Raw genomic sequence first — 20,801 nt, forward strand, 5'->3', positions numbered from 1 at the left:
TATATACATTCAATGCATTATTACCCTAATATGCACAAACTCAACATTCAAGTTAGTACAATAATTTCCATGTACCAATAATATATACCATGATTGATGAGCTCATCAATACCATGATTTCAATTTCCTTGTTATGTTTCCATATTTATCCCGTTGAATTTATCGGAATTTCGATGGATTTTTCAGAGGTACACTTTTAGTGTACAATTCCAGGTTCGTCAGTTCATATTCATGTGCGCACATTTCCATTTCAGAGAGTACACTCCCGCGAACCTCAACCTTGCAGCGGGATTACCAATCGAGCTAAATCCTCGCAATATAAACTCATAGAGTATTGTCGGGATTACCATTCAAAGCTAAATCCTGCAACGACAATTACTCTAATGAGTTTGGATCTGAATTACCAATCGAGCTAAATTAGACCTAATTCGGATTACCCGTCCGGGCTAAATCCATTTTACACATATTCTTGGAAGGGCTATATCAAGATAGGATCACCCGTCCGGGCTAGATCCTTTTTACCGTCAATTCCTTTTCAGAGATCCATCGAATTTTCCTTTCATTCAACTGGGATTTTTCCCATTTTATCAAATATATCAATGTTTCATAAATTTTCATACAATTAACATTCAAATCATATTCACATCAATAACATACAATCTCAAGCATTTAAGAATATAATTCAAGTTACACGAACTTACCTTGATACTTATTTGTAAAAAAAATCTACTAATCCAGAACTTTTTCCTTTCCTCGATCTAGCTTCATATTTGAATCTTCTAGATCTAAATAAATAAATTTAATTATCAATTTAATACATTTCATGTTCATATGCAACATTCTCTATAATTCTACTATTATTATTTATAGTTTATTCAAAGCTGTCTATTTGAGTCATAGTCACTAAATTATTTATAACTCGAGCTACGGAACTCAAAATTAAGATCCTTTAATTTTACCTGAAACTAGACTCATATATCTTCTTACCATAAAATTTTTAGAATTTTTGGTTTAGCCAATAAGTACAGTTTATTCTTTAAAGTCACCCCTGTTCTGCTGTCTGACAGTTCTGACCCTTCTTCACTAAAAATTAATTATCTCTTCATACAGGATTAAAATGATGTTCTTGTTTGTTTCTCTTAAAAATAGACTCATTCAGAATTTTATACATATAAATTTAAACCCATAATTATTTTTATTCAATTTTTTATGATTTTTCAAATCAGAACAGGGGAACCCAAATTCATTCTGACCTTGTCTCACAAAATTCATTATATCTCAAAATTTACAAATCCATTGCTTACACTATTTCTTCTATGAGAAACTAGACTCAATAAGCTTTAATTATATATTTTTTTCATCTTCTAATTCGATTTATACAATTTATGGTGATTTTTCAAATTTAGTCTACTGCTGCTGTCCAAACTGTTTTTGTACAAGTTGTTTATTACCATTTTTCCCCTAAGCTTTTAATAAATGATAATTTCGTCCCTACTCAATTAGCCTCTCAATTGAGCTGATTTTTCTCAATTAACACTTTATTCTATCACCTTAAATTAGTTTAAAACCTTTAGGAATCAGAATTTCAGCAATAGACTTTAATTCTAAGCATTTTCATAATTAGGTCCTAAAAATCAATTTCTAGTGAAATTACCTAATAAAATCATCTAATAAACAAATTAAAACTTTAATTTCATTCTATTTCATCAACAAACTTACTGAACTCAACCATGGTGACTTTCAATTTCATCCATGAAATCAAAAACTAATGAATTTATTAGTAGGACCTAGTTGTAAAAGTCTTAGAAACACAAAAATTACATGAAAAAGGCAAGGATTAACTCACTTGGTGCAAAAATTATGAAATACCAGCTTAGAGAACCCTCTTATGGCATTTTTAGCTGCTGGAATTGAAGAAAAATGAAGAGAAATCTAGATATTTCCTATTTAGTCCTAGTTTTATTTAGTTAATTTTGTAATATTCCAATTTTACCCTTAATTTATCAAATTCCCTGCTGATTTCGTGCCCTTACAGTCCAGCCCAAATAAATTTTGGGTCTAATTTCCTTTTAAATCCTTTCTCATTAGACTCTTAAGCTATTTAATCATTCTAGCAAGTTTTACACCTATTACAATTTAGTCCTTTTCATTTAATTGACTACGCAAACATTAAAATTTCCTAACGAAATTCTAATACCACATTACTAACATTTCATAAATATTTATAAAATTATTTTTGACTCGGTTTTACGAGATAAAGGTCCCGATACCTTGTTTTTACCCAATTTCTTCAATAATTTCTTTTTCTAACTAACCACTAAATCGGTAAAATTTTTCTATCAATATTTTCATACGATTTTCCTATCATATCAATTTTCATGCAAAAATATTGAAATAAATTTCTCTTTAAATCGGATTTGTGGTTACGAAATCACTGTTCCGATAACTTTGAATTTAGGCCATTACAGAGGCCGATGCCTCGGCCAACCTTCTTTCTACGTCCTTACTTGATATATTATATCTTGTATTTGGGTAAAGATATTTAGGGGTAAATTGCATTTCAATCCTCTATTAAAAATAAATAAATTATCTTTTATATATTTTAAAATATACAAATTAATTCATTTGTTAAATTTTATCTATAAAATGATGACGTGAAATGTTAAATTCATCTTTGAAAATTATTTTTTTATCGGTAAACTATAAAAATAGTCATTTAACTATGCCTTTCATTCTTTTTAGTCATTCAACCATTAAATTTTTTATTTAGTTACTAAACTTTTTGAAATTAAATATTTTAATCACTCTAAGTTGATATGGGGTTTTTTATTAGTTTAATAACAAAATTAACCCTCTAGTGTTTACATATTCTATCAATTTGATACTAAATATAAAAAGTTAACAAATTAACACTCATTGTTTACACCATTTGTTATTTTAGTTTTAATTCTTAAAATATTCAATAAATTTGACAGTCAATATTTACAAAATTTGTCAATTTAGTCCTAACTCTAAAAATTTTAAAAATATATTTTGAAGAAACTTAGAAAAAGATTATTTTCATTACGCTAATTAGTTTACACCTATAAAGAGAGGAATTCACACAAACAAGGAAAATAATCCTAAAAATAGTAACTTCCTAAGAATCGTTGGTGAAATTAGTTTCTATTTACAAGGGAACTCCTAGTAATAAGGTAAGTTTTCGTCCTTAATCTTAGGAATTCCAACACTCCCCTCAAGTTGGATTGTAGATGTTTATCAAACCCACTTGCCAATAAGTTCTTCAAACATGTTTCGTTCAAACTTTTAGTTAATACGTCGCAACTTGTTGTCTAGTAGGTAGGTAGGTGATGCACACTTCTCCGAGTGTATTTTTTCTTTTATAAAGTAGCGATCTATTTCCACATGTTTGGTGCGATCATGATGCATAGGATTATGTGCTATCTTGACAATTTGCTGGTTGTCACAAGACATCTTCATAGGCCTAGTGTAAGGCACTTTTAGTTCCCCATAAGTCTTTGTATCCAAACTCCTTCGCATATACCATGAGATAGTGCTCGATACTCTGCCTCTGCACTGCTGCGTGCTACAACAAACTATTTTTTTCTTCTCCACGTCACAAGGTTACCCCAAACATAACTACAATAGCCACTTGTAGGCGTCTATCGTTAATAGAACACCCATCGCATCGATGTAGACTTCCACATTCGGTTGTCGGTTTTCTTAAAATGCAGGCCTTTACCAGGAATCCCTTTCAGATACCTTAATATTCTATATGCAGCTTCCAAGTGCTTCTCTCTCGGGGCTTGCATGTATTAACTGATAACACTTACACTGAAGGCTATGTCTGGACGGGTGTGAGATAGGTAGATGAGTCTTCCTACTAGTCGTTGATATCTTCCCCTGTCGATTTCTTCTCCATCCTCATCAGTTCCCAATTTAAGGTTAAATTCCATAGGAGTTTCGGCTGGTTTGCAGCCTATCAAACCAACTTCTGATAGTAGATCAAGAACATATTTCCTTTGGGAGATGGAAATACCTATTTGGGACCTTGCTACCTCCATACCAAGAAAGTATTTAAGATTCCCCAAGTCTTTAAGCTCGAACTCTATACCAAGGAATTCTTTCAACCTCACAATTTCGCTTGAGTCATCTCCTGTTAATATTATATCGTCCACATAAATGATGAGGATGCAGCATTTTCCCTTTTTCGAGTGCTTGTAGAACATGGTGTGGTCTGCCTGCCCTTGAATGTAATTTCTTGCTGCATAGGGGAAACAGTCTCTAAATTTGGGATTACCATAGCACCTTGGTTGTTAGGCTTGTTTGCAACACCCCAAACCTGGCCCAAACGTTATGGCCAGATCTGACATGTCACATGGACTTACCACTTAGTATGCATTCGCTGGTTTAAGTGATTGGGGTGGTCTTTGTAAAAACAGCGGTTGAATGAAAAGCCAGTTTATCAATCTTTAGGCTATCTATTTGTTGTGCTTGTTGAGTCTTGAAAACGTTCATTAATTTTGAAAACCCGCGCAGCCTAACACTAGCAGTTTTGTCATAGTGTAAATATAATCAGAAAATAAACCTATAGCGGAAAAAAGAAATTTAAATAGCGGCCTTATTACAGCTTAAAACCCAAAATTAAATCAGAATATAAAAATAATAAAAATAAACTAACTTAGAAAAACCAACTTTGCAGATAATGTGGCCACTCCGAATCCCTCACAGCTCCAAGCCCACTATGGTTGGGGATTTCCTGCAGAGATGAAAATAAAGGGTGAGTTCGGTAAACTCAGTATGTAACATAACCCAACCATAGCCCAAAACAGATCAAACCTCAGAGTCAGACTTATCTGGGCCTTGGCCCAGTATAGAAATCAGAATGAAACCTATAGGCCCATAGTAGATACAAAACAAATATATCATGAATGCAGAAATCCCAACCCAGAGCCATCCATAACACCCCCGTACCAGCCTTACACCATGTGGGGAGACTACTCGACCCACCCAACCGCTACACACCACAGAAATTGCAAATGCGGTCGCGGATATTGTGACGAAGTCACCAGATACAGATATTGTGGCTAGGCCACCAGAATATATATATATATATATATATATATATGTGTGTGTGTGTGTGTGTGTGTGTGTGTGTGTGTGTGTGAAGCCACCAGATTGCAACGAGGCTGCCAGATATTGTGACGAAGTCACCAGAACAGATATATATGGCGAGGCCACCAGATTGCAAATGAGACCGCGTAACGCTTCCTCCATCAATATAAACCCATGTCTCATTCAACAGAAATAATATGTCATGGCATACGTATACAGAAACAGAACATCATGCTTTTCAGAAAAAAATAACCCTAAGGTAAAATCGTAATTTTGCATGTATAAGGGTATTTCAGTAATTATTACCTATTGCTAAGGTTTCATGCTCATTCTAACGTTTACCAAGTAATCAGAAGTACTTACTTCGTCTTTTTACTAAAATGGACCCGTTGGCCCATTGGCCCGTTTTCGGCCCATTAAGCCCAAAAATACCGTTGCGCACGAAAATGCACACTCTGCACTCTAATCATCCAAATGCACCATATTCATTAACAACTGTCTCACGAGCGCTCGCACACTCGCGGTTCACAAAATACCAACGTTTCGGTATTTCGGCTTTTACCGATTCAGTCTAAGGGAAGGTGTCGTTTACACACCTAGTTGATGACGATTGATGATGATATCTCTCACGCGATAATCCTACAATCGATCACTAACACATTAGACTTACGAATTAACGATAACTAACATAAATCCACGTCAACTAACCCAATCATCACACAAGTTAGTCATTTACGCACGAGGGGCAAAATAGTCATTTTACCCTCCAGGGGTAAATCGGTAGTCCTACCCTATGGGGTATTTTAGTAATTCTACAACTTATCCACTTGGGCCTATGGACTTATTGGGACCACATGGCCCATTTCAACCCATCGCGGCCCAAAATAGCCGTCCTACTGCTAGAGTAATGAGAAATACACACCTGTTAGGAGACTACAGTTAATCCGCGCTCCAAAAACTCTTAGCTGACGCCCAACCCAAACGAGCACGTCACAAAGCGAAAAAGATCAGCCAAGAAGGGTATGCCTACTCTCTTCATGGTTTGCTCTATTTAAAGCCAGCTCTCCATCTACTCTTATGTTAGCTTCCCGATGTGGGATCCCTCCATCACCAGAGTTTAAAACCAACACTAACTCTTTCCGTCCCAACATAGCAAAATAATCAACCTTTGCGTGCCAAGGGATTTGAACCAAAGTCCTCTCACATGCCAACTCACGCCACCACCACTAGGCCATCAACTCATTTGTGTCATAAATCCAACACATTAAACTTTAAAGTGCACCTCCTTGCTTCCAGATTTATTGAAAAGAAAAACCAAAATATATTGCAAAAGCCAAGACTTGAACCTTGGACCTCTTGCTTCCTCTATGGCGTCACTTCCTTGTCCCCTAAATGGCGCCACCTTTACACTACACCATACTCCTTTTTGTGTCATCTTTTACCCCCTTACTCTTAAAAGCCCAAACGCCAATTGCATCACCTGTTCATAAAATTAAAATTTCGAAGACTACCACGGATTTAACTTAAGTTTGGGCCTTCCAAAGGCCCACTAACCTACTAAAATATATATTTTAACCAACCAGAATACACACAAATTTTAAAAATCACAGAAACATAGAAAACCCAAAAATTGGGGCGTTATATTGTTTGTGATAGTAGTTGTAGGATCATGAGGTATAATGATGAGAGTATTAAGGGTCTCATCTTCATTGAAAGTCTCCCCCTGAAGATGAGATGCTACAAAGTATGGTTCATTTTCAAAGAAGGTAACATCCCGAGAGACAAATATTCGGCGTAAGGTTGGTGAGTAACACTAATAGCCTTTTTGTGTGGGGGAATATCCAATGAAGATGCAGGTGTGGGTTCGAGGATCAAGTTTAGATTGATTTGGTTGATAGTTATGGACAAAAACTTTGCAACCGAATATTTTGGCTGGAAGATTAGGAACACGAAATAGAGGAAAGGACTTTAGAAGGGTATTTAGAGGTGTTTGGAAATTGAGGACCTTTGATGGTATTTGGTTTATGAGATAGCAGGCAGTGAGGACAGCCTCTCCCCACAAGTATTTTGGAACATTCATGGTGAACATTATGGCTCGAGCTACAGCAATGAGATGTCGATTTTCTCTCTTGGAGATCCCGTTTTGTTGAGGAGTGTCAGGACAAGAGCTTTGGTGTATGATGCCTTGGTCAGAAAGGTATGGCTTAGGACAGAGTTAAAGTATTCTCTCCCATTGTCAGTGTGGAGAGTATGTATGGTAGAGTTGAACTGGGTTCGAACCATTGAGTGAAAATTTTGGAGTACTTTAGGTGTTTCAAATTTTTCTTTGAGGAGATAGACCCAACATACCCTTGTGTGATCATCAATGAATGTTATAAACCACCTAGCCCCTGTAATATTTTTCACTCAGCTGGCTCCCCATAGGTCACTGTGGATTAATGAAAATGGTTGGGACTGGATATATGGTTTTAATGGGTATGGCACACGGGTATGTTTGGATAATTGGAAAATTTCACACTTCAAGGAATTAATACTTTTATTTCGAAATAACAGTGGAAGATGTTTCTTCAAATACAAAAAGTTTGGATGCCCTAACCTACGGTGCCATAACATAATCGTGTCCTCTTTTGAAGTGGATAGAGCCAATCCTCCTTGTGTGCTGTCTTTATTCCAAACATATAGTCCATCATAAACTTTAGCAGTGCCAATCATCCTCCCCGATTTCTGTTCTTGTATCACACAACCAATTGCAGAAAATTCAGCAAGAAGTTTTTCATCCTTAGTAAGTTTACTGATTGAAAGTAAATTGCAGGACAAGTTTGGGACATGTAGGACTTTATCGAGAGAAAAATTCTCTGTTATTTGTACTTCTCCTACTTCAGCCACATGTGAGTAAGAACCATCAGCTATGCAGATTTGGGACTTGTCATGACAAGGGGTGTAGGTGTGAAACAAAGTGGAGTTACCTGTCATGTGATCGTAGGAACCCGAATCGCAATCTAAGAGGATTGATTATTTGATTCAAAGGCAATATTGAGGGCAGTACCTTGGGTGGCTAGAGATCCATGAGCAGTAGAAGTACCAAGTATCTTATGGAGAGTCTCAAGTTGGGTATTGGTTAGGCGAACATCGAGAACATCATCTGCAGTAGTGGAGGATAACAGGGCAGTTTTATTATCATTCTGTTTTTTTTCAGGATAGCCATGGAATTTGAAGCACTTTTCCTTTGTATGACCAACACGGCTGCAGTGGTTACACCATGGTCTGGTTGATCCAGAATCATTTCCAGCACGTGGTTTTTGTGGTTGTGGACCTCTGGAGATGAGGGCAGAGGTCTCAGTAGACCGGTTGCCAAGAGTTGTCACATGTTTAAGTTCCTTTGAGTATCCCATCATGACAAGACGGCTCTTTTCTTCTCTTCTAACTTCTGCAAATGCTTCACCGATGGTTGGTAGAGGTGATCTGCCAAGAATTTAGCCACGAACCTCATCTAACTCACGGTTCAATCCTGCTAGAAACTCATAAAGACGTTCATTGTTGAGGTGAGTTATAAACTTGGTGTGTTCCAAGCCTTCACCCCAATCTGCCTCATAGTATATATCCAATTCCTGCTACAAAATTTTTAGATTGTTGTAGTAGTGAGTTACTTCGAGTGTCCCTTGTCAGATATCCTTTAACTTAAGCTTGATCTCAAATACTTGGGAGGCGTTTCCAAGATCCGAGTAGTTTTCTTTGACTGCATCCCACATGTCTTTTGCAGTTTTGAAAAAGATATAGGTGCGGCTTATATGGCCTTCCATCGAATTAATTAGCCAAGCCATTACAATCGAGTTGTTGAGTTCCCAAGTGGCATAAGTCGATTTAGCTATGGTTGGTCGTGGAATTTCTCCATTGATGTATCCTAATTTGCCACGACCACGAATCACCATAAGGACCGATTGAGACCATTGCAAGAATTTCTTCCCATCTAGTCGATGATTGGTGATTATAAGGGAGGAATTAAGTTCACCTTGAGTGATTCCTTGATTGACATTCTGAGTTATTTGTGAAGTCTCAGTTTTAGATAGAGTTTCATTGAAGTCACCCATGAGAGGAGGACTAAACCGGAGGAATTTTTAGGAAGGGATATTAGAGATGAATGAGCAGGATCGAATGAATCCTAAAGCTCTTGATACCATGAAGAAACTTAGAAAAAGATTATTTTCATTCTGCTAATTAGTTTACACCTATAAAGAGAGGAATTCACACAAACAAGGAAAACAATCCCTAAAAAATAGTAACTTCCTAAGAATCAGTGACTGAAATTAGTTTCTATTTTTAATGCTATATAACTCATCAACTAACTCATTTGAGATATTAAAAATTTAAAATAAGGAAAAAAAAGTAATTGATATCAAGTTTAATTACTAAATGTTGTATTAATCTTTTCAATAATAAAATAGTAGAAAGAGATTTGCAAAATAGAAAACAGTAAAAAAAAAACATGATAAATGCTCATATGGTTAAGCAAGACTGGAGACGCGGGGTATCGAACCCCGTAACTTCTCGCATGCAAAGCGAGCGCTCTACTGTTTGAGCTACATCCCCGAATTGTTATATTGAGGCTTAAAATAAATACATCGTAAAGTGAATTGGATGTATAAAATCTCTCCACTCAGAAGAATTGCCGTAGAGAAATTTCAGTCTCCAATCCAAGTTTCCCGCCATGGAAGTCGACTCGCAAGAACAACTGCAGAGAAAACAATCCACTTACCTCTCTTTAGTAACTCTCACCTCATTTTCTTCCCTTTCACAATATCCTAAAATCTCTTCTGATTTTGTGAAACTATAATCCCCTTTTTCTTTGTGTCTTAGGATGAGAATTTCGAGATTCAGAAGGAAGTTTACAGAGGCCAGCAGTACAGTCAAATTTACTTTGCTCGTCTTCACATGATGAGAACTTTGCTTTACTCCCTTGTGCCCAACTGGAAATCCCATCTCCCCGGTAACCTCTCTTTAAAAAAAAAAAGGAATATTTCGGGAGATTTCCAAAATTGTTTATTCTTTTAATTTATTAACTATGGTACTCTTTTTCCCTCTTCTTATTATGGATTTTGGGTTTTGAAGCAAGCAGCAGCTTTGGCTAGTCATTTTTGGCTGCTTTGTTACCTGCATTTGGAGTTAAGGAATTTTTGTAATTTGCAGTGTCTGGGGCTCTTAGGGTTCGCAGTGAATATAAAAAAAGTCTTTGGTATTAGCTTTTGATTGGTGTGTCCTTACCCTGTGATTATTTGGATTCCATTCTAGAGGTTTTGACTGATTAGCATGGAAGGTTATGTTTGAAATACTGGCATTGTGGCTAAGAATTACTATTGGTACTCATACTCGTTGGGGACTAGTCTGACCTATGTTGCTCGGAATTTTCGTTCTTCTTGGAGTACCCTTGTCCGACACTCGTTTCTGACACACATGAGAATTTGATCTCCAAGGATTCTCCAAAAAGATGGAAAAACTTAGAAAATCTTACAATGCACGTAGGATACACTTGAGTCCAAGTAACATAGACTCTGATAATAATGTATTTCTACTTTCAAGTGTGTATTTCTCATTCAAAAGCTTTCTTCAAGGTGATAGGTTCTATTTTGAAAAAAAAATGCACTAGATACTGTTGCTCATATTTCTGATGAGTTTGTTGTTGGTATTATTTGTGCATCTGAAATTTTGTTGCCTCTGTAGTGTACTTTTTCACATTAGAAATTTGAAGTACCAGAACTTTCCAGTCCTCTCATTGTTTGTGGCTAAAGATAATGGGGATTCAAATAAATTTGTAGTTTGATTGAGTTTTTAGTTTCCATGGAATAATTTAAAAATTTTCCTTCTCTCTTTTTGTAGTTTGTACAGTTTTAGAGCTCGAAGAAGGCAAAGAATGCATCATTGTTGGTACTCTTTATAAGCATATGAAACTCAAACCTTGCATTCTTGATGAATACTCTAAGGAGGTAATATGGTTGTTAATGGATGTATATTATTGATTAGTTTATTTCATTTTGTATATTGAACTCTATGTTGGAAATTCAGTGTTGTTTGACTTTGAACGTTCTGTGTATAATCTTTTTATAATTTACAGAGATCTGTTGCCCCTCTTATAAAACCTCATAATTTTATGCATCAAGATGACTACTTGGTTTTGGAAGATGAAAGCGGACGAGTGAAGCTTGGCGGTACTAAGCTTTCACCCTCAGTTTATGTAACAGGTCTGTATTGCTATCAATTCACTATCCATATTTGGAATTTCTGTTCACAATTGACTTGTTTGTCAATCCATTGGAAATGATTGCATTTGTTGCACTTAATTGCTTCAAAGCCTTGTTTATAGATTACCATGTTGAGCAATTATCAAACTATTAATTGCATTCATGCCTTTAGCTTCTAGAGGAAATCATATGAGCTTGTTGAGGGCCTCAACTATTTGGTTCATTGCATTCAATTTTACTCACTCTTATCATTTTTGAACTTTTCTTTTCTTTTCTTCCCCTTGTTTTTAAACACAAGCTTCTATGATCTAGATATGCATGCCATTGAGTGATATGCAATAACTTACTGTTTATGCACTATCAAGGCTTCAATTAGTGGAATTTATGGGCTCAAACATTACCCTAATGAAACATGTTGATCTTTCACTTACGCTATGCGTTTGATAGGTGTTGTTGTTGCATTGCATGGAAAGGAAACCAGTGCAGGAGCCTTCTTTGTTGAAGATGTTCTCGAAGCTGGCTTACCACCTCAGATTGAACGACCGCTAAAATCAAGTATGATCTGATTGCCCTTCTACCTCCGAATTTATGTTCTTTGCTCTAAAGTTGCATCAACTCTGTAAAGGAGCCACTTCTCTATTGGATATAAGCATTCCTCATCTTATCTAATCTGCATACAGTGTTTATCCCTGGTTAGATTAATACTATTATCTAACATGCTAAGAAAACTACAGATGGTTTGTAACTGATTTTTTCTTGTTTTTTTGCTAAAATAGAGAAATTACTAGAACAATTTGTCAATTCACCATGTATAAAATGAAAGGTGTTGCATCTTTGACTGAGGAAATGATACGACTCATTAGTCTTGAAAGGATTCATGCATTAAAGCTGCATATTTCTGCAGATTTATAAAGTGATTTTCATTCATCAAGAGTTGACAAGCAGAGCTCTCTATCTCTGTATCTCTCTTAACCTTAGATTTCAGGACATGAGATGCTAGTATGTCCAAGCATTCTTGACTAGCTGCACCTAGTTTTGTCTCGTGTTTGATGTTATAGATTTTCTTTGTTGGGCATTTTGAAGAATCACATCTGCTAGTTGTTTCTTGTCGGTTTTCTCCATGAATACAGCAGAATAATGGATTGGAGTATTGAGAATGGTAGGAAGAAAATTAGCTTTATAATGTATTGTTGAATTTTTCTTAAATATTCAGCCTTGATTTGTCTCATGAACCTTCAGCCTTTCCATTTTATCTCAGTAGACATAGCCTGTATCTTAAAGTTCAGCCATTCTGTCTTGTAAACAAGGCCTCAAAGTCTTCAAATTTTGACTTTGGACAGGAGAAGACAAGTATGTTGTTTTTGTCTCTGGGCTTAGCATCGGGAGCAGCTCCTCTAATCCCCTTCAGTTTCAGCTTCTTGTTGATCACATAACAGGGCATCTAGGAGATGAGGAGGTTCTTGCCAATTCTGTTATATTCTTTTTTTCCAGCCATTTTACAATGTCTCATCAACTGTTACAGTTTGCTTACTTCATAATATTGATGAATAGGAGCAAGGACTTGCTGCAGAGATAGTTCATCTTGTGATTGTTGGAAACTCTGTTGAAATTTCTCATGGACTTCTTAATGGACAGGTAAACCTTTTCTTTTATTTTTAACTTAATCTATTACTATGGAAAGGCTGTCAATATTATGCTTTTCTTCTATAAATTATGATCATTAAAAAAGAATCATTGGCTTTTCTTTTTAGGATCTCTCTTCAGAGTAGTTTGACAATAATAATAGTCTCATGGACGTAGCACTGACCTCCTTGCAAAATTCTCTAATTGAACAATAGCCACAAATTCTGTATGTCCCCTCCATTTCTACAAGAGAAAAAAAATCGAACTTTCCATCTAACTTAATTTTTCCAGTCAAAGGTCTTGCTGTTGTAGTAAGTCCTTATGATGTTGACAATATAAATCACCATTCTTGATGGGTGATAATCTGTAAACTCTGGACGCATCTTACACTGACATTTGGATGATAATCTTTGGGCAGAATTTAGCTTCAAAGGATCAGTCAAGGTTGTCTGAGCCATTTAAAGAGCTGGATATTCTGTTAACTCAGGTTTTCTCTTCTCACGATTGTGATGATCAGCACTTTAAGGTTAGCCTCCTGAAGTTTCTGTACTGCTCTTGTTGCTTATCTATTTTCACCTATGTTCAGATTGCTGCAAGTTTGCCATTGGATATCATGCCTGGATCTAGTGACCCTGCAAATTTTGCCTTACCTCAGCAGGTTTGACATTTGCTTTATAAGTTGAGAGTATGTAAGTTACAATTGCATTTGTATTGTTTCTAATATATTGCTCCTTTCAGCCTTTGAACAGGTGCCTTTTCCCAGGGTCAGCAACTTATAACACTTTTAGGTCCTGCACTAATCCTCATTGTTTTGAGCTTGATAGCATCAGGTAATATATGGATATAACTTATTGTAAGTGGCTCAGCCAAATTAAATGTATGCTGCTCGCTGAATTGTGCTCCTTTATTTTCAAGATTTCTTGGAACATCAGGTCAGAACATAGACGATCTCACTAAGTACTCGGAGGCGAAGGATAAACTTGACTTCTTGGAAAGGACTTTAAGATGGAGGCATCTGGCACCAACCGCACCGAATACTCTTGGTAAAACTTTTATATATTCATATATATGCACCTTTGTGCATTTAGTCATTTTTATATGTAAACTTGTTCATTAACTTGGAAATTTAAGAGGCTTAGCACCCATCAGTAAGTCATATAATCTTCAAAGGAAAATGAAAAAGACTCACTTCATGGAGAAGGCTCCTGATTTTGTAAAATGAAGATTGATCCTGAGCAATGTCAACATTAACATGCTTCAGATCTTGAGTTTAAAATGATATTAATATTTTGGTCCTGTTACTGCCCAACAGGCTGCTACGATTATTTACTACAGAAACCAGGTAGCTGGTAGATTTATATCCTGAGCTTAGTCAAGTTTACTGCTTTTGTTGAATGACAGGTTGTTATCCTTTCACTGATCGGGATCCCTTCCTAATTGATAGCTGTCCTGATGTTTACTTTGTTGGTAATCAGGAAAAATATGAAACTCGCTTGTTAAAAGGTGATTATTCCAAGATTTTCCCTTACCTATTGAAAATCAACTTTAAGCAAAAGCAACAACTAAAGCAGCATCATTATTTCATTACCAGGCTGTTAAAGTCTTCTTACTATTAACTGATGCAGGGTTGGAAGGGCAATTGGTAAGACTTATTTGCATTCCTAGATTCTGTGAAACTGGAGTTGCTGTTGTGGTAAGTGTTTTTCACCTTCCAGGATGTTGAGACCTGAAACTAGTAGATAAATTTACCATGTTTGTACTAATTTGAGGAAATGCATGTCTGTGTTATTCATTACCTAAGACCTAAGCTATCATCGTGGAAATGGAGGTTTGTGTCATTCCTACAATATGAACAAATGTCTTGAATCTATTATATAGTGTAATTGTACTTTTAAAGCAGTTGAAATCTTGTTCTGGTGTGTCCTCTATCCAAATATATCCCTCTACTAGGTAGATGACAAATAATCAGATGTTTTGTTTGTCAGCCCGTTTAAAAGACAAGAAACATTCTAGTCATCTACCAAATGCTTGTGTATAGAAGTTATTGTAATACAATCTAGGACTCTTCTTCAGAGTCAATAAGGGAGAGAAAGAAAAGAGAAATGGTAAGGAAGGGGAAGTGTGGATTGATACCATAGAAGTTGCTCTCTGGTTGCATGCTTTCCTTTCGGTGCCTTATTCTGTTTTAACATATAAAAACAAATTCCTCTGAGTTGGAGGTTGTAATTAATTTAAGTTTCCATGGTGAACTGTTAGCATGCAAGTGAAAAACCAATTCCATGGAGATTTTAGCTTTCCTAACCATATACCCAGAGTTCTTAAATATAAGAAGAAAAACATACTTGTCAGTTGTCATACAGCCACCTTTTTTGTAAATTATAGTAATCAGATTAAACCCAGATCTCAAGGCATATATTTTACTTGAGTTTAACACCAATAGCCACCAACCTCTGCCTCCATAAAGAAAGTAATTGCAGGACGGTCCAAAGAGTTGATAATAAGCTTCCATGACATTGTGCTACTCTGTCGCTTCAGTTTGATTTGCTATTTTTGCTCCATTTGTCGGTTACCGGAGTTCTCAAACAAAAATGTAAAGATATAATAACCTTGTATCACTTGAATTCTAGAGGCACTTCGTCCTTAGGTGTTTAATTTTAGCTGGTAGTTGTCTTTTTCCTCTGGAACACAGGTTTTACTTGTTACATCCTTTATTAAATGGTGAGTGAAGGGAAATGATGCAATTAGTAAAGTTTTTCTCTAGACTTAATCGGTTGCACTCAGAGTAGTAGAGGTTAATAGATTTTTGGTAAATCCTTTGCAGGTTTAAAGACAGGCTTAACTATTAATTAGATCATTTACATGATGACAAGCTTTTTCTGTACAAGAAGCACCATCCATGCTAATTTTTGTTTTGTTTTCTTTTTTCCCTATTTGCAGCTCAACATGAGAAATCTAGAATGCCATGCACTAACTTTTGGGACACAAATCAGCTCATAACATGGTATGTAGTTTAAATGCCAAATAACTTATCAGACGTGCTGAATTTTTACTTAATGAACTCTTCTTGATTGATTTAATTTTGTATGGGAAAACAATTCAGTGCAACTTGCATTGAACAAAGAAAACTATGGTTGTTCTTCCTTTTGTTAACCAAAGTAAATGACTGATCTGTTAAAAATGGAATACGAGGTTTCGTATGTGATATTCCTCCATCTCTCTAATGCTTAAAATCTTGGAAGAAAAGTACTTACGGATAGGATAACTTCATGATTAACGGGATGGTGCTTCACCTAGCTGCCATCATTTTTTTTCTTCTTACAATTCTACTTCTTTATTATTATTGTTGTTTTATGTAATTATCCATAGCTTTGTTATTTGATTTGCGGATGAACCTAGAAATCTCGTTTCCCATGTTAATATTCAGGCCTTAAGAAAAGCAGGCTAAAATAAAATTATGTTTTGTTTCTTCTTCTCTGACATTTTGGGAAGTTAAAAGGAAAGCGATGGGCCTCGATAGGGTTACATACAAAGTTTGAGCTATTTGTTCAAGCTGAAAGGTTCTTTCATTCTTTCGGTATTTAAAAGGTATGTAAAAGTTTGGATAAAAATATTAAATTTGAAAAATAAGTTTTCACTAAAAAAATAGGCTTGTTTAAAATATAGGTCGGATTCTAGATTTAATATTTCAAGCTTGAGTGTTACTTAATCTTGCCTATTTTTAAGTTTATAATATGTTTTTTTTTACTCGGTTGGTATTAATATTGTTGTCAAAACAAGAAGACCTGGTTTGAATGTATTTATCTTCTTATTAAAGGGTGTGAAAAGGTTATGATAGTTCTAGACATTGTATAATAATAAATAAATGTAGTAGTAAAGCAGTTCATATCTTAAATATTAAATAAAAAATACTAAATGTTAAATAGACAATATATATATTAAAAAACATAATATTGAGTTTAAACAAATTTGGATTAGTTATTTTTAAAAAAATTAAGTTTGGACAATTTTTAGGTTTATATTGTGCTGGGTTTGAGCAATTATGTGTGATTTTGATATTGTATACAAGTTTAATCCGAACTTAATTTAACCGGACTAACGAACATTTATAGGTTTGTTTTAAATGTCAAAGGCTCTTTTTCTTTAGTTTTGAGATATTTGTTAGTCTTTATATTTTTTTGTACTTTTACTGACACAATGAGTATTTTTTATTAAAAAAAAAGTAGAATAACTTTTTAGCTTTCAATGCTTATAGTTTTTGTCAATTTGGTCTTTAATTTCTAAAACTACATAAAAATTGTAAAATAAATTAAATTTTTATATTTTCAATGAAAAATCTTAAAATTTAAAAAAATATAAAAATAGAAAACCAATTTAATTTTCTTTTTAAAATATGCTATTTACTTTTTAAAAGGAAATAAGGTATTTCAAATTTTAGGTTATTCATATAGTCAAATATTAAATCGGGTTTTAATATAATTTTCAAATTAAATAAAAATGGTTGTTTAAATCCGATTTTAACAATATCAAACAAATAGTTCAAATTTTGGATACTTTTTCAAAGAGTAAGTAAAACATTTTGGAACCTTTTATATTATTTTATAATTTAACAAATTTTAAATGAATTCATTAATTTTATTGTTTTTAAATTTTAAAGGTTCTTTTTCTTAAGTTTTGGAAAAAATTTTAATTTTTCTATACTTTCTTATTGAGTATATAAGAACACCTTTTGTTATTTTTATGTACCTTTAAAGAGTAAGGATCAAATTGATAAAAGGGATAAATGTTGAAGGTTAAAATTATTTTTGGATTTTTTAAAGGAATTATGATTTTTAGATAAAAGCATAAGGATTTAATGTCAAGATTAAAATATAGGGGTTAAATTTAAATTTTTAAAAGTATAGTATTTTTAGCGTATTTTAATATACATTTTAAAGTTTAGGTCAACAACGCCTAAGCACCTGTAGGCTTAAATTTATAGTAATGGGATACATATTGAAAAGGAGCTCTTCCAATGGGCTTAATTTTAATCTAAGGGTACAAAAATTTCTTTCTGGAAAGTGATATGATATTTTGATTTGTGTGTAATTACATAAAAGTGGGTAAACTTGAAATTAGTGAGTCCAATGAATTGATTGTAATTACAGTACCTTAATTATATTTTTTAATTATTAGGAGAATGTGAGAATTAGAGTAATTACACTTAAATTTAATTATTTTATGGCTTTTTAAATATTCATACATGATTTAATTTTTTAAAAATATTTTTATTTAAGTTATGAAATTATATTGTAAGCATAAACACATATGAGTATTTGAAATGATTATAGCAAAAAAAATTATAAGAATAATGTGTATTTCATAAAGTTATAACCAAGAATTATATTTTTAAATTTTAATTTTTTCTAAAATTTTAGTCAAAAAGTATGTTCTAAAAATAATTTACGTATTATAAAAGCGTCCTAATATATTTATTTGTAAAAGTTATGTTAAAAAGTATGAACATAATTTATTTACATGTCCATGCTATATATTATAAAAATACTATTTTGTATATAAAAAGTAATAATTCTTTGTCATAACTTATTTATGAAAAATAACTTTTTGAAGTTATAGAAAAAATATTATTTATAAGAAGTGTTATGAAAATTATTAGACACTTTATAAAACTTTTTATAAGGTTATATGTATTATAAATTTTATATTATTTTAAACTTAATTTACATATTATAAAAAGGTTATAACCTAGTGGAAGGTTTTTTTTTAAATTAAGTTTATTTAAGTTTTTATAATTAAAGCTACAAATTGTTTACACTGTGAATCCAAATATTATGTGTTAGATATTAAAAAGGTCTTTTTACACCATATCATTGGGTACGATACTATTTAAGAGACCGGAATCAAACATAAGCGGTAAAAAAAACTCACAAACTCTTAAATTTGTCACATTTAGAGCTTTAAATTGTGGATGACAGGATATTTGTTTTTCTAAAAAAAGTTTTTGTTTTTTTATTATATATTTACAACATCACCTAGATATAACATAAAAAGGATTAGATTATAATAGCATGTTGCGTACTTCATAACCTTATTTGTAGGGTGAAATTGGGATGCTTCATACTTTGAAAAGTATATGGAAGGAGTTCTTGATAATATTAATGATATAAATTCAGATTCAAATGATGAAGAACTCGGTTAAAGACCAACAGATAATGATAATGAGTATATGTTAAATGTTAAATAACGAATAGCCCATCAAATATAGAATGCTAGTGCAAATAGATAAAAATGCAAACGTTGTTTATTTTCTTATTATTTTTATTAGTAATAGAAATATCAACTACTTTCTTGGACTAATATATTACATGTGGTGATTTTATTTAATTTTTTTTTAACTTGTGTTAGGATCAATAATCACCAAGAAGGGGGGTGAATTGTGTTTAAAAAAAATTGAAGTAAGATGACAAAGAATGGAGACTCAATAATTTATAGCGGTTTGGCCCCAATTGCCTACCTCCACTATCATAGCATACCAAAACAAAGGATTTCCCTAATTCACCAAAGATGAACATTTTAAGGACAAGGTTTAACTTAAGGTTTAATTTTTACAATCTCTATTTTTTCACAAGATAATATAGGGTTATTTCCTCTTAAGGTTTTCTACTCTCTCAAAAATGAAAAATAAAGTTTGGAAAGAATTATCACCTCTAGAAGGTTGATATATAATAATAAGACACTCTTAGACAATAATACAACACTTGAAAGAATGAATCACAACTAAACCCACAAGTGCGTACAAGAGAAAATGAGGATGATAATAAGAAATTATTGGAATTAAGCTCTTAATCTTTATGCACTTGTTTTGAGTGTTCTTGTACTTGATTTATACCCTTTCATGGATTAATAGTCATTGGAAAATGTGAGAAACAAATTGGCACCATTGGAGTTTTTAATTGCGGCGTAAATGCTTCTATAGGCCTTTAGCTATCGATACGCAAGCCATAAGGGTTCGGTTCCTTTGGTCAAAAAATGATTGTTGGGGCAATGAGTACTGCACCTTCGTTGGAAGGGGGCGATACCTTTTCATGGGAGGTGATACTTGGGAAATGAAATGCCTTGAGGAACTAGTTCGGATGCGGTACCTTTACATCCAATTTGCTTATTGATTTTTGGGTACTGCACCCTTTTTCGAAAGGGTCTAGTACCTCTGAGTCACTTTGCCTACTAACTATTGGGTACTGCACCTTTTTGGTTAGGGTACTGCACTTGACTTGGTGCAACTTAAAAATTGTGTTTTTCATTTAAAAATTTAATTTGAAAATAATTTCTTAAAAATCTATTTTATCAAATTTGATTTAGAGACTATTTATTATATCAAGACATTAGAAAATCAAACTTAACAACTTGTTTAGAATTTTTATCGCACTAATAATTTTCTTATAGTAATTACTTTTTTTAAAAATATATAAATTATGTATACGTAATTACAATTTGTTCCAATACAAAAATCAAATAAATTAAAAGAGTTAATATTTATTTTTGTTAAATGTCATTTATAGTTTAATAAAGTTAATATTTTTAAAACTTTATTGGTTACGCAAATGAAATTTTTGTTCGAGTGAATTGTAAATTAAGAAAAAAATAATGACAAATTTAGGTTTTAACATTTAAATCTTTTGTCAATTTGGGCTTTATTCATTTTATTAGAAAAGAGTTAAATTTGACCATAAACCATTTAAATTGAGTCAAATTATTGTTTTTTAACAAAAATAGTAAGATGTTAAATTTTATACATGATAGCTCGCATGGTGATATAAGTGTACTTTATTTTTT

At 33.4% G+C, this 20,801-nt stretch overlaps 1 protein-coding gene across 1 annotated transcript; it reads left to right on the forward strand.

Annotated features, from left to right (window-relative positions):
* The first annotated feature begins 9,632 nt into the window (after window positions 1-9,632).
* On the forward strand, window positions 9,633-16,173 carry LOC108487535 (DNA polymerase delta small subunit). Its single transcript, XM_017791906.2, has 14 exons — window positions 9,633-9,877; window positions 9,970-10,099; window positions 10,987-11,093; window positions 11,222-11,348; window positions 11,796-11,903; window positions 12,689-12,804; window positions 12,900-12,983; window positions 13,390-13,458; window positions 13,558-13,629; window positions 13,710-13,801; window positions 13,887-14,014; window positions 14,373-14,474; window positions 14,597-14,664; window positions 15,909-16,173. Exons 1-14 carry the CDS (start codon window positions 9,821-9,823, stop codon window positions 15,966-15,968), a joined length of 1,320 nt encoding a protein of 439 aa, XP_017647395.1. The 5' UTR covers window positions 9,633-9,820; the 3' UTR covers window positions 15,969-16,173.
* Window positions 16,174-20,801: the final 4,628 nt, after the last annotated feature.

This window comes from Gossypium arboreum, chromosome 4, assembly GCF_025698485.1.
Source record: "Gossypium arboreum isolate Shixiya-1 chromosome 4, ASM2569848v2, whole genome shotgun sequence".
Classification (NCBI taxonomy): Eukaryota; Viridiplantae; Streptophyta; class Magnoliopsida; order Malvales; family Malvaceae; genus Gossypium; species Gossypium arboreum.

Excerpts from the sequence above, each read along its gene's own strand:
- LOC108487535 (XM_017791906.2), top strand. The coding sequence starts at position 9,821 with ATGGAAGTCGACTCGCAAGAACAACTGCAGAGAAAACAATCCACTTAC. Across the intron at positions 11,349-11,795 it reads ACCCTCAGTTTATGTAACAG|GTGTTGTTGTTGCATTGCAT; the intron begins GTCTGTATTGCT and ends TGCGTTTGATAG. Across the intron at positions 13,459-13,557 it reads TGGATATTCTGTTAACTCAG|ATTGCTGCAAGTTTGCCATT; the intron begins GTTTTCTCTTCT and ends ACCTATGTTCAG.